At 36.9% G+C, this 15,228-nt stretch overlaps 1 protein-coding gene across 1 annotated transcript; it reads right to left on the reverse strand.

Annotated features, from left to right (window-relative positions):
• Positions 1-695: 695 nt before the first annotated feature.
• On the reverse strand, positions 696-13,517 carry LOC139959701 (autocrine proliferation repressor protein A-like). The gene is made up of 15 exons (XM_071957508.1): positions 13,208-13,517; positions 10,642-10,759; positions 9,838-9,906; positions 8,602-8,650; positions 7,961-8,077; positions 7,315-7,395; positions 6,586-6,675; positions 5,983-6,112; positions 5,553-5,670; positions 4,796-4,883; positions 4,195-4,233; positions 3,477-3,565; positions 2,701-2,794; positions 2,457-2,522; positions 696-2,016 (listed from the first exon to the last, which is right to left on the reverse strand). The coding sequence occupies exons 1-15, from the start codon at positions 13,407-13,409 to the stop codon at positions 1,897-1,899; spliced, it is 1,470 nt and encodes a 489-aa protein (XP_071813609.1). The 5' UTR covers positions 13,410-13,517; the 3' UTR covers positions 696-1,896.
• Positions 13,518-15,228: the final 1,711 nt, after the last annotated feature.

The raw sequence follows: 15,228 nt of genomic DNA on the forward strand, positions 1-15,228 counted from the left end.
TTATAACCTTTACCCCCCTAACCATATAAGATGTCTTTATATAGGCCTACATGTCTTTTCTCATTCGAATGACCATAGTGTGTGTGGTAAACCCATTGTATAAAATGGTTCTAATTCTTGAAATTTAGAAAAACATGTAACTTAGTAAAACCCGTCCCACTGTTGAATAGGAGTCATGTTGTTTCCCATGGTAATGTGTTCGAAAATGATTTCTTATTAAGTTTGCATTGTATGTCACCATCAAATTAATTAAATCTTCCTGGTGTAAGTAAAAGTGGAGTGTTAGCTTAGTGGTTTACGCCGGTGCCTTCCAATCGGTTCGAATCACTCCAAGATTAACGTATGTCGTCCAGTTACAGAGTTGTGGACAATTAACAATTCATAATCATGGACGCTAAAGATGAATGTAAGAGATTGACTTTGGTCATCTTGCGGCTCTGATAAGCCAATGAGGCTTCTGCGCGAGTTCCTGCTTGCAGGAGGATCTAAGATACATACAAATACAAAGTTAAAGTTCTTCACAATGCAACCAGTGAGTCTTGCAATTGTGAACAGCTGTTAAGGGGGGGGGGGGGGGGAGATGGGCGAAGCCCTGGCATCGAGGCCCTAGGGGCCGGAGCCTGAAAAAACCCACCGCCATTCATAAACAGCAACAATAACATCTACAAACATGTAAACTGGGAAAATCCGTCCTGTTAAAATTAATTTCATCCTGACCAGTGTCAGACAAGTTTAATATTATGTCACGTTAACATACAAATCATACTGTATGGATATTTTTAATATCGTAACAATAAAATATGGAAGAAGAAAATTAATTGAACAAACAAATCTATATATTTATATAAATATGATACTCTCTCTCATCAGGCACTCAAAACATAATTATTTAAGTTTATAATATAATGGCTATATAATATTATAACACAGTGACTGTTAATAACAATTAAACAAAACTATTTATATCCATTTTCTTTAAAAAGATTTCATTGCACTTCGTTTCAAGTTGTCGTTAAATAAGACTTTCTACAACTAAAGCGATTGTTTTGATATGCCCTTTTTCAAGTAGATGATTTGCCACCAATCTGCTTATATGCAGATCTTTGATAACATTAATTACATTGAAAACAATAAGCTGCTTTTTTGTGACATTTGTGACATACAAAGTGATATATCCTTCACAGGTAAGTCTTACAGAAGATGGTATTACGCACGTACTGAGCAATTGGCGAATGAAGTGACAAAGTAAATGTTCATTCTTCACTGCAAATCCATGTGACCATCTCTGAAATGAAGTCCTTAATTTTAACCTGTTTGTATCTTTTTTTCCAGTTTGGTCAACTATAGCTCCCCAGCTAGAAATAATACACATCAATATAAAAAAATCTCGCCCATCGTGAATTGGTATATATCTATGCATTCATTAAAAAAAATTACAAAGCAATTATAATAAATATAGAACTCTTAATACTATTTTTAGTGACTTTGGTATACCATGTTCATCCAAACTGCATTTACATCCGTGTTATACTCATATCCTGGCTCTGAGATTGACGCCTATAGCTGCTTCACTGGACAATGCTATGACATTATTGGCCCTCCCCGCCCCTCCCCGTGTCGGGCCAGTGACCTGTGTAGCTGAGTTTGATTCACGTCAGACCAGTATTCTTGGCATTGGCATTATATATTGTCTACATTTTATTGTACTTTTGGAATAGAGTTTTACTTAATTAGATCGAAGCCATTTGTTTCTATGTTGAATATACTATTAAAGCCATATTGGTTCAGTCAAAAAGGCCGATATGCCCTAGATCTAATTTATACTACAACTGGAAATCATTCGATATACATTGGCAATGTGTTATTTGGTATGATATGAGGACCGTACACATCTCTCTAGACTAAAGTTCCAATGCATCCATCTCCCTTACACTGAGGAAATGGGAAGTAATCGGGCACGATATTGGCTTCGCTAGTAAACGCTACAGTTGTTCCCCTTGGTCCAGGATACTCCGCCTGCAAGGAGTAAAAGGTAGAAATTATCCTTTCTTATAACATGATCGTTAAGCGAATACTATTGTAAAGTTGCCCAAGAAATTCAGACTACGGAGTGTGGGAATTTGCGAATAAATCTATCAATGCAGGCAGGTGTTCAGATTTATTTCCAATTATGTGCCATATGTCCCGTGGCAAGTGCATTGGGTACAACATTTTAATTCCGCCAGTTAACCAATACATAATAATAAGCAATATATATATATATATATATATATATATATATATTGCATACTATTTAGTATTCTTTGAAATTACATGATTCGCTCAGAACATCGATAACTTAAAACCAAAACGCAAATTACAACTTACAACTACATCAAAGTATAACCTATAACTTCTTTTGTTATTTACGTAACTGGATTGCTCCCCCTGTAAATTATGCACGGAATAAGACTTACCACAACGAAGAAACAAGTCCATCCGAGAGCTGGTTTAATGACTTCTGCGATGTATACACCCTTGGACTAAAGTTGAAAATAGACAAGAAATATGTCAATACACAACATTGTGACGAAGTTTACAGTCAGTGTGGGAGGCTCTCTTGTGGACAATTCACGTGGCATTTATCCTTTTTATCCGTCATCACTTCTTAACTTTAGTAAAAATGTTATAACTTTTGTCAATATGACCAGTTTCACTTACCGGATTGGTTGGCGGGAAGGCTTTATAAAATACTGGTTGAATGGCTGGTTCAGTAGAATTAACAGCAGCGCCACGAGCCAAACGGAAGTCACGTCTGTAGAGAAAGTTGGATAGTTAAAAAGAAAACGATAAAAGAAAAATACCTTTCTATATGGTAATGATATTCTTCAAGGTTATTAAACAACTTCTACGAAAGTGAAATTAAATCTTTTTGTAAAGTTAGATTCAATAAAGGTAAATAATTAATACATAAACTATTACACTGTTTAATTATTTATTGTACTTGTCCTGACATATTGCATCTCTTTTGTATCCGTACTGGATAGAACCGGTTGGCCGACATTTACTAAACTCCCCGTTATAAGACAATATATATATATATATATATATATATATATCAGAGATTTAAGCTTTCCAATTTATTTTATGGAGTACATATAGTATATAATAAGTAGTTGTGGTACTAAATCTGGATGTAAAGCGAGTACACACACTGAAATACACATAACCACAATTAAGGAGATGGTGTTGCGCGGTTGGGGAGTTAGTGAGCCTGCGGGCGGACCGATCTTGTGTAGCTTCATAAGAAGAGATGACATCACAATTGTTGTTACAATTTGCAAACTGAGTCATAATATGTTTGACTAAGGGGAGCGTTTTTTTACTTGGCGTAAGAGTCAAAGCCCGTTTTTGCAAAGATGGCCATATGTGGCCCGACGACGCATTGCAATGCGTCAAGCTATCAACAAACAGAACTTGTAAGTCCTCTTCATTACCTTTCTTGGGTTAGAGTGGTGGCCCGGTATGCTGTAACCCTCATAGGGACCAGGTCGGTGTAGAAACGAATAACGCCATGTGTTGCATTCTAGATTGTATAATACACAATAAACAACAATGGATGTAGGCCTATAGAGCAATATGGTGGCATGACTGAATGAATGGAATTAAGGAATACCGACACGGCTTGGTTTGACACATATCTGGTAGTAGTAGTAGTAGTATAGTAGTAGTAGTAATAATAATGATAATAATAATAATAATAATAATAATAATAATAATAATAATGATAATGATAATGATGATGATGATGATGATGATGATGATGATGATGATGATGATGATGATGATGATGATGATGATGATGATGATGATGATGATGATGATGATGATGATGATGATGATGATGATGATGATGATGATGATGATGATGATGATGATGATGATGATGATGATGATGATGATGATGATGATGATGATGATGATGATGATGATAATGATAATGATAATAATAATAATAATAATAATAATAATAATAATGATAATGATAATGATAATGATAATGATAATGACGATAATAATAATAATAATAATAATAATAATAATAATAATAATAATAATAATAATAATAATAATAATAATAATAATAATAATAATAATAATAATAATAATAATAATTAAGTTTAACTTCGTGTTTTATTGCTCAATAATATTTACCTCATATAGATCCCAGGAGAGTTGTGGTAAGGGTATACCCTGTAAGAGAAATTGAAACAGGAAATAAATAAGTTCAAATTATAGTTATTCTCATCTCGTCTCTAAGATATTGTATTCTTTTTATTCCAGATGTTCCATAATAGGATTTGCAATGGAACAGTTAAAAGTCTTTCTCGTGGCAATGGGGTGAGTTTGAGTAATTAAAAAAAAGGGTCATGTTTGAGGAGAAAGGATAGTAATTGTGAAATTTATAATGCCTGGAATGGATGTAAGACGCAAAATGCATTTATTCATTTTAGACCAACAGATATAGTAAAAGATGAACCGCATACTCAATTTGAAGTTTAATTTGTTTTGGATAATTTCGAAATGTATAGACTAATGTATGCAATTTGAAATGTCACGCCATTTGATATATATTTCCAGTTCAATGGAATGAAGAGTAGTGTGTGAAAAGTTGATAGACGTTATAGGCCTATAGATGATCTGATATGTAATAGCAATGCCCTTTTTTCTTTAATTGTTGACCACTTGAAATGCTATCTCTGTTTGTCTGTCTGTCGGTATGTCTGTCTGTTTGGCCGTTTTAATTCAAACTTACCTCTATCACTGAGAGCATGAAACCTGATAATTCATCCATTACGTTTAAGTGATGAAGAATCAACGAATGTTCAGCATTGGCGTGAATTCTGAAAGGAAAGAGAGATAAAGAAAAGGGTGGTGAATAACTTACGATTTTTAACAAACAGTTTGTCTCTCATTACCACACTGGAACTGTCCGCTATACATTGTATACTATAAGCACGCCGGGAGTGTAGGATACCATTTTAATTGGTCACCACTTGTGAATTCTGGAAAAGAGTGTCAATGTGGTCAGAGGGTGGCAAGCCTGGTCGAGCCAGCAGGTTAGCAATATGATATGTTTTAGACAAAAATAGCCAATGATGTTTTGTTGTTGTAATATTGGTAGGCAGACAAGAAAACAGTCCTGCTTTACATCCTTTTAAATGCGAAAGAGTTTGGGTGACGAAATGTTCTGAGTTGAATAAAATCGTTAATTATTCATTGGATAGATCGATTCATTGAAATCGTATTGAATAATGTCATAGTATGATCAATTGCAATATTATTTGAAGCTGTAATTTTTAGATATGGTAAATTTGCTAGAAATTTTTGATCAACTGCTAAACAACTATTTTTTAATTAAAGTGGTACCGATGTAAAATGTAAATGCATTGAGATGATGTATGGTGATGATAGGCCCATATATTTAATGCAACATTCTTAAATATTACATCACCTATTTTGACACTTTTGGCATTCCATACATTTAGCTTTTCCATAGCTTAATTTCTCACCTTAGGTAAGTCGGACCCTTCATATCGTTGTAATAGTAATGGGAATCATCCGGCAAGAAAAATTCGTCACCTCCCGCTGAGACCACACATTTCGGCATTGTAAGACGATCGATGTAAGCTGACGTATTTTAGAACGAATAAATAATAAAATGAATAAATGAATCTCTTAATAAATAACGAGGTAAACCGAAAAAAAAAACACATTACTTTAAAATTATTTATGCGGATGTTACATATCTTCCAGGAATTCACCCACCCACGTCTGTCATGCATGTGTCTTAGCGTAACCAAAGATTGAGGGGAGAAGGGGGGGAGTTGGTGAAGATCACATGTTTTTTTTCAGATATCATGTAGTCAACTCTTTCTAACTGATACATGCATGCATGTACACATAGGCGTCTATTTATCACGTGGTATTTGATGTACTTACCGTAAGGGTCCACCAATTCCTGCAGTTCTACAAGGCTAGGAGAATCGAGATATTTACAGACGTCTTCAGACCAGTAAGGTTCAAAGGCAAAGGTCCAGCCACCTAGACTTCTGTACATATGATGCAGATTCTAAAATAGTATATGAAATATACATGTATTATGCAAATCAGCAGAGCATATAATGAGAAACAAACAAAGTTATAACAAGACCGAGCGATGTCCAGAGACAGCAGGGTTTTCATTCTTTCCACTACCTCTCGCCAAGCCAAGCCCTCCTCTCCTTACCTCTCCTCTCCCCGGGTAGACCCGTATAACCTTTTGTTACTCGGTTTGGAACGTTTTGTGGATATAACAAATGTGTTTGGGAATGTAAAAATGTCTTTTTAAAAGCAATTATTTTTGGGAAAATTGGTATTAAATATTTCAATCTTTCGTATAAGGCAAAGGAGAAATACACTAAATGATATTCATGACGTTGGCTACGGAAATTTAAACAATATTTAAAATATATTGTAATGTATTATACCTGCAATAACCAAGTTAATATCTTACATTCCTCTTGATTTATGGATAAAGTGTGAAATGTGAACATTATAACTTACTTCTCCAAAATTTAGACAGTCGAGTACCAAGGGTGCAATGCCGATTACACGTTTGTCCATCGCGGCTGTCGTCCAAGTTGTCCATCCTCTCTGTATAGTACAAGATATAAATAAACTATCTGTGACGAGTAGATTAACCGAAGCCAGCAACGCAGGCTGCAAAGTGTTTCCCTCATTAGTGAATGATACACCCTTGCTGACACAATCAATGCGTGATTGTATGACCTATAATTAAGTCTCTGATATAGGCCTATGGTTCGATGAGATTTCCAATTTTTTATATAATGTTTCAAACGAATTACGATTGCTGACCTTGCTTTATGATATCCCCTCCTCATACCCCCCCCCCCCCCATAATTCGAAGGTGAAAATTTTCACAGCATGTGATTTTTCACATGGAGAGCCCATGACGTTGAGTCCTTTATTCAGTGTTGACAAATAAAATGTAAACGTACATCTTGAAATATATCTTTTTCAGCTATACTTGAGTGCAGAATGTTAAACCTTCAAATTTAGAACAAATATATTCGCACAAAATCTATAGCCACTTTAAAACTTACTTTCATTACTGTTTTCTGTCAACTTTTGTTAAGGTAATCAAGTATAAACTATAATTAAGCAGGTTCTCTAATAATGATGATGTATTATTTAAACAACACAAATGTTTGCTCAAAATATTCATTCTTTACTATAACAAGTAATCTCTGTTATAATTTATGGAATGTTTACCTTGGACGCTCCAGCCACAAAGAATTTACTGATATCTCGATTGGCAAATTCGGTAATAGTGTCCATAGCACGAACAGCTGCCTGCATAATTCAATTTGGTAAAAATAAAAATGTAAATTATTGAATAACTATTTAACTTATTTTTATTTGGTAAAACTTACCGCAGAGTGCGTTTTACTTGGAGAAAATATGTCATTTCCTTTAGGAAATGAATTTTTGTTTTATATCCATCATGATCGGTTCTGATGTAAGGGGGAAACTGTAGGTTCGAAAGCTTTTCCGTATCGTTCCTTACATGTTTGATAGGATTATGTGCACAACGGTAGAGAAGCCTTCTTAGCTATACATGTTATGTCTTATTTATATAGACAAGTTATAGCTAAATTGGTCACCATCGATATCCACGCCCGCTGAAACAAACATAGACGTATCTCGAATGGCATTTCCGGCGTCCCATATGATCGCCCATTGCGAATAACTTGGCCTATCATGGCATTTGCAGTGTCATATACACCGTTACATTTATATTTTGAGTTAGGGGATGAACAAATGAGCACACGTATTCTGTTACCTTTTTTGTAAGCCTTACGCATCTTTTGCAATAAACAGTGAAAATAAAACAGATATTGGTATGAATAACAGTTACCTTCGTCATTGGGAAACGAAGCAGCCAATCAGGTTCATTCTGACCACCTTCAATGAAATGGCGCCAAGTGTAGGCAATGATATCATCTTCAGAGCGGCTCTTGTTTCTTGGATCACCCTGTGACAGAAAATAACCAAAAACATATCGTTTAGTATACCTTATGGGATTCTGATTCAGCGATTTCCGCCATCTTGTCGTTGGCAGATGTACTATAATGTTTTGCCAATTTCCCCATCTTGACCTTGAGAGATGCACTTTACAGTTGCAAATGTCGACAGATAGGCATATTTACTTTAACGGACAATGTCTTCCTGCTGTCTGAAAGCATGCACGCACATTTTGGTTTCTATATGGAACTATAAAAACTTCAAAAGCAAGTGGGAGGAGGAAGTGATTGAAAGGACTTTGAACCGAGTGATAGCATCAGAGGTGTGAGAGTATATTTATGATGGAGGTGCAGAGGAGCGGGACGGCTGTTTACCGGGAATTCATTGCATCGAAAAGTGGCAAAATGCTGGAGGCTGCAGTATACTTTCAGGTACTTCTTGTTATCACTAAAGTGATTTTCAAGAACTCATATACACACTCATATACACACATAACTGAAAAATAGTTGTGGTATAAGTAAGCAAGGTACTTACTGGGAAAAATATAGGTTGGTTAGGGACCTGCTGGAGGACCGCTCCGACCCTTAAAAACACAAAGAAAGACAAATTTCATAGCGCTTGACAAAATAATACAAGTAAATTTAATCTTTATTTTATTTGAATCCATATTTCATTTAATTTATCTGTCACTGCACCGAAATATCACATTACAATAATAATGACATGTCACATTGGCGTGCGCGAAGGGGAGGGGGAGGGGAGGGGGTGCTATCCACATCCATAGTCAGTCAGTTGGGAAACTTTCCGTCCGAAAAAAAAACACGTTAAGTCGAGGGATTGAAAACTGATGACTTTTTGAGTGCTACTCATCATTCCCAAAGCATTTATGATACAATGTTTCTGTTTCGCATTGGCGATGAGGTTTGCGGAATCTAACATATAGGATATTGAACCTCTTTAACCCGACTTACTTAAATGACTGATTGGTTTCAGTGTCAATACTGTTAACAATCTACATAATTAAAAAATATAACGAGCAAGACAAAGAGGAAGTCAAAGGTTTCAGATCCTAGTGGCAGTATATGACGTCATAGTTTTAATCGTTACAAATTCTAGACATACCACTTAAACAGGGATATCTCCCAAACGGAATAGGACTGTTTTCGGTTCTTCGGTTTGTGGGTGTTGTTCTTCACACATTTCTCTGTTAAGATGGTCGAGGTCGTGTTCTTTCTAATATCTCTTCAAATGCACCACTCTGATCTACATTCCCAAAACGCACACACTCTTTCCAACCCCAATATATGGCAATGTGACGTCACTCTCAATACCCTCAATATATAGTACGATTACCTACGTATATATATATATATATATATATATATATATATATATATATATATATATATATATATATATATATATAATCACCAAAAACAGAACTAGTATTGTTCGATACAGGTGACAAACGCCTACGGTGGAACTACGACCTTCCTTACCGGTTTCGAACCTCTGGACATACAATCAGCGTCCATAGCCTAGTGGTTAGGGTGTCCGCGTATAGCGGAAGGCCCGTGGTTCGAATCCCGGTGGAGGCTGAAAGTTTTTTCACTGTTCTTGATTTTCCAACTCATTACGATTTTCATTTATATATATATATATATATATATATATATATATATCAATTACTGTTTTAATCACATACGGGAAATATAAATCTTATTTATAGTTATATTTTGCGTATTGGTTTCCTCGACTATGTTTACTTACATTCCAGTTTTGAGGGCAGCTTTTGATAGAAGAATTGCTTCATCGTCTTTCAATGGATCGGGTGGACTCCTGCAGAACACAGACAAAGTTGACTGTTAAATGCATTATAAACTGATTTGTAACGCAAATACATTGTACACTGATATTTATTTTATTTTTAAGTATTCTGTTTTATGAAATGAAAATAGTGGATAAACAATAAAAAAAAAATTTTCAGTCCTTCTCATGTCTTTATCTAGTCACATCAATCAGAGAGTATACACTGTGTAGCAACGAACAATAGCTACCTATGACAAATGGGAGGGGGAGGGTGGTTTGTGTTGGGGGGGGGGAGGGGAGATGGGTGAATTTTTGTTGCTGTTATACTACATAGCAATGACACTGGTCGTATTGTTTCCCATACAGCATGATGATTTGTTTCTTGAAAATGGTAATTAATTAGTAATCATAAGTAAACGCACAATGATAATGTTGATTTTAGAATGAAGGGCACGAGAATTACGAGGGCTCTCTACAGAAAACGGACAATTATGTATGGAAAATTGCCTATAATGTATAAGCTTCCACGTATGCAGCAAGTCTTTCTCGTATCGATTTTAAAGATATCCACACTAATGGTACTAAAGGAGGAGGGGTGGGACATATCGCGGTACATGTGGTGGCGGTATACAATAGTTGCTTCAAACAGTGTCTTGTTGTACTAGATTATTATTCTAGATCTATGATTATATTCTTCGCACGACGTGTTCTATATCTGACGGTGAAATGAGTTCGCGGTATACCGTTCACATCGCGATAACTTACGACGGTATACGGTTGCTTCCTCCTGTGATGTAAACGAATGCAGTATCGCTGTATAGGACCACATCGGGTACCATGATAATGAGGTAATGCCACCAAACTGGTTGCGAGGATTCTTGGGCTGGAAAAGGAAAATCAGCAATTGAATAATTATGTATTGTGTGCAGCTCTTGTCAAGCCTTGGTAATTCGATAACATATATATTAGCATTAATATTAGCATAGTATTTTATTATATTGAATATTCACTTATGATTTGCATATCATTTAAATGAGGTGATATATGTTGCAATATGCTAATCACGATGTTGACTCGAGAACAGTTCCATGCTGGTGATCACGGGACATCTTATCGTTAGCATCATCGAGACAGAGTTCTCCCGGTGCCTGGATTAAAGCTATACCAGGTATCATCAAATTAATTAATTAGATAACACTGTGTTAACAAGATACGAAACAAATAAAAAACACTCTGGCGTGGAGACTAAAATATCTTGTAAATAAAAAAATCGGTTGAAGTTCATGAAGAAGATTTGTGAAGAAACCAATTAACAGTTAATTTAAGCGATATTTCTACAGTGATTTTTAACACGATATTATAGCCTGTTAAAAGTATATATGATGGACATGGTGCCTCTTTTTGTTTAAACACGTATGATGCCTGCTCTTTTGATAGTTCCCATTGACTGTTCGGTTTACTTTATAGTTTTTACAATTTTAAGTGATTAACATTTGGATTCTACAGATATCATTTCTATCATAATGTTTTATTTTTTAAACAGTTCACTACATACCTGATCATGTGTTATGACATTAAGTTATTATGATATCAAGACAAATTCGTATTTATCTTCATGCGATATTTTCGAAACCTTATAGGTCGAACCATTGTCAATCGCATCAAGCTTTTTTTTTTATTCACTCCCCCTCCCCCCCCCCCCCCCGTTACGTTTACTCATCACTCCTCCCTACACCCCTTCCCCCGTCCCACTTAGCATCACATAGTAGGTGGAAAACCAAAATCAATGGAAATTCCTGAGACGAAGGGAATCTCTGACAACCACTCCTGGATATATTTATATAATAAACGACTTGAAGTAAGTTTAAGAATACTTTCAATAATCTCTTGAAGCCCCTATTCCTTCTGACTTAGTGCCATCATTTATATATTTGTGGAATAAGTCTTTTACTCCTCAAATGAAGATATAAAGCAGGCACATTTAGCCAGGAATTTTGAGTTGGAGGGTATCAACTATTTAATGGGAGGGGGGTACCAACAATTTAAGGAGGGACGCAATGCTATAATGACCATGCATGTAACTTGTGAATGTTTTGTACACATGCTGCTAGCCCAGATTGGGAGAAGTAATCAGCACGCAGGGGTGGGGGTGGGGGGGGGAGACGAGAAATAGCCCCGTCAACAGTATAACGTCATAAGTTAGTATCACTAAATGATTTGTAATCATATCAGCGACATTTTATTTGATAAATAACGGCGGCAGAGAGGGGGTGGGGATTGGGACGGCGAAGGAGTTAGGGTAGGCTACATTTCACAGGGTGTTGCTAGTGCGGATAGGAAACGTTATCGAAAGTGCAAATATAAAATATGGTGTGATAATTGAAGGTACAGGCTGTGGGTGCATGTCCTTGCTATACATATTTACACACCGGTGGTAGTGAATGGTAAGTGTATAGGACTAATATTTTAGCTGATATATCCGTAATTCAATGTGGTTGATATCGTCACTAACTCTCCACTGAACTACCCAAAAACAAAGCACTCCCCAACTATATATGTTAACATTGTCATGCACCAGTGAAGATGTTGCAATATTATTCACTACGGTGTGCCCTTTGGATAATAAATTCACCTCAAAGAAAATGGTATTCCAGTCAAGTTCCCCCCGAGAAAAACAAAACCAAATATAACAATTGTAGTAATGCCAATTAAGTGAACAAAGTTGACTGTTTGTTGTTTCACTGCAGCAGTGTTTTCTTTACATGTATGCCTCTGAGACAAGCGGTTGCCCTTTCTGCGATTTCATAGCCAGCGTATTGGACGAGCAGTGAATCTATCGTATACGGTCTGTGCACTGCTTGGATTTGTCCGTCATGGTTATAACTTTGAATAGACTACAGTACACTGTGTTAATTATACCTGTACTGTAGACGTATATATACATGTATACTTTTAAGTCTTTCAGTTCCAAGCTAATTGTTTGAAGAACTGACTAACAGAACAGTGTAGGCCTATGTCTATGGCATTGATACACTTTTGTTTGTTTGGTTGCTTTAAATTTAACTGCACAGGCTATACGTAAAAACTGACATCATCTTGTATAGGATGGACGTAGTGGCTTGGAGAGGGGGTAGGGTGGGGGGGGGGGAGAAGGGTGACACAAGCCCGGCCAAAATATCAAAGAAATGGACGTGACCGAAACGTTCAACACCCCCCCCCCTTCCATCATCGCTACTCATTTCAACACTGTGTCGAGGATCTTGATCCAGTAGTTATTCTATTTCAAACAAATATTCACAGACAGTAAAATCATGAAATGAGTTGTACGTACGTGTTAGCCACGTCTGTGACGTCATGTTCAGAACGAAGGCGGTGTACTCTCCGGGAACAACGCGGGTACTCTCAGGGAGTACCCTGTAGGTGTAGGTTGGGTCTGGTCTGGCGATATAGTCATCGAATGCATTCCCGTTACCTTCTGTTACGAATAACGCTAAGCATACAAGGGACACTGCTGCTACTGTCATGGACTTCATTGTGTGTTGCTGTCAGAATTAGAACTGCAAACCAAAACCTAACACGGTCAAGTGCAATTGTCAGTTGAATGTCGGTGTTGCATTTAAAGTGACAAATGTCGTTATGCAATGAATTGATCAAAGTGCGAAGCTTCTGAAGAGGAAGTTAAATGAATTATGCAGTATGGTAGCATGTAGGTGCCATTTTAACTGGAAACCATGATCGTTTTCGATCCCAAGGCGACGATATGGAAAGGGGGGGGGGGGGGGGAGGGGGATCAATGAGTATGAATTCTGTCAGGGGCGGATCCAAGAAATAGCTGTGGGTCCTGGGGTAGTTGAATCCGACTGCCATGTAAAGGGTGTGGGTCCCTCCTCAGAAATATTGAAATTTTAGACGTCAATTGATACACAATGAGGTATATTTAAATTATAAAGTAGGTATAATCGTAAGGACGTGCCAACAATTACTTTTGAATTTTTGCTTGAGGTCAAAAAAAAAAGGGAGGGGCGGGGGATTAACCACACATCCCCTGGATTCAAGCCTGGCTACAATGGTTAAAGTACTATTTATTCATGTTTTCTACTGAATCTTAGAGTGTGATGCAATTTTAACTGTAATTTTTCAATAAATTTAATTCTGAAAAGGTTAATAACGATAAATACTGCAATATTTTATAGCTTAACTTATAGTACCTAGTTTGAGTTTTTTAAGTTACAATATTAAACTATACAAAGGGCAAAGCGAAACTAAAGAAGGAAGTCTTCAAATTGAAATAGGTTTCTGTTTTACTTTCGAGTACTTTTATGTATGGCATATGCAACCGTATTTCATTATAGAAAAGGAATAATTTGAATGATAACGCTATTAACACGTAACCCTATACACTCGCACGTGATATGCTGTCACGCATGTCGAACTATTTCTTCGACATTTACTTGTGGTTGAGGTGAGGGGGGAGGGGGGGGGAATGGGAAGGGGAAGAGGAGGGGGACAAGGTGGAGGAGGGAGCAGGGGACTCAGGGAGGAAAAATTACCTTCTACCAAACAAGTGAGTGTATTAATGTATATATACGGTGTATAAAATATTTAGTGTGTGGGAAGGACTGGTCTCACGAAACACTGTGATGATAAACACTATAACGGGAGGGGGAAGGGGAATGAAAAGGAGGGAGGATGGATGGAGGATGGATGGAGGAGGGATGGAGGAGGGATGGAGGAGGGATGGAGGAGGGATGGAGGAGGGAGAAGGGAGGCGGCGGGTAAGGGGCAGTAGGCAGGGTTGCCTGGATGGATGCATCGAGGCAGGAACCAGGATCCACGAACAAGGGTCAGGAGCCAGGAGGAAGGGGATAGGGGAAGAGGAAGGGGGGGGGGGAAGGGGGAAAGGGGAAATGGAGGATACTTGGAGGAGACAATAAGATGGACAACTTGAAGAAACGTAAGTATGACTAACATTTACACTAGATATGAATCAAATTATATTTAACAAATTTATTGCGTGACAGAACTGAAACCGCACAAAATCTCCCATGCAAAAAACAACAAAGACAATTGTTTTAGATAGACGAAATATAAAGCCATAGCCATACTATAACATGTTGTTCTGAATATTTGTTATTTATGGAGATTTAGGAAGTAATTACAAGTTGATCAGAAGAGCCGCCGTAACGCTATGGGTACCTGAGTGAAAGGCCGCCATTTGAATAATTAAATATAATTAAACACATCAACCTTTTGCTCACCTTGATGGTGGTCGATGATTCTGGATTATCTGTTAATTGCTGTCAGGAGGCTTACAAATCGAGAGGGGAACCATCAGAACACCGTGGGTAAGAC

This window comes from Apostichopus japonicus, chromosome 19 (assembly GCF_037975245.1).
Source record: "Apostichopus japonicus isolate 1M-3 chromosome 19, ASM3797524v1, whole genome shotgun sequence".
Taxonomy (NCBI): Eukaryota; Metazoa; Echinodermata; class Holothuroidea; order Aspidochirotida; family Stichopodidae; genus Apostichopus; species Apostichopus japonicus.

Coding starts and splice junctions, on each gene's coding strand:
- LOC139959701 (XM_071957508.1), bottom strand. CDS start 13,409: ATGAAGTCCATGACAGTAGCAGCAGTGTCCCTTGTATGCTTAGCGTTA. Junction 6,676..7,314: donor TTGTGGCTGGAGCGTCCAAG/GTAAACATTCCA, acceptor TGTACTATACAG/AGAGGATGGACAACTTGGAC. Junction 3,566..4,194: donor TCTCCTGGGATCTATATGAG/GTAAATATTATT, acceptor TATACAATCTAG/AATGCAACACATGGCGTTAT.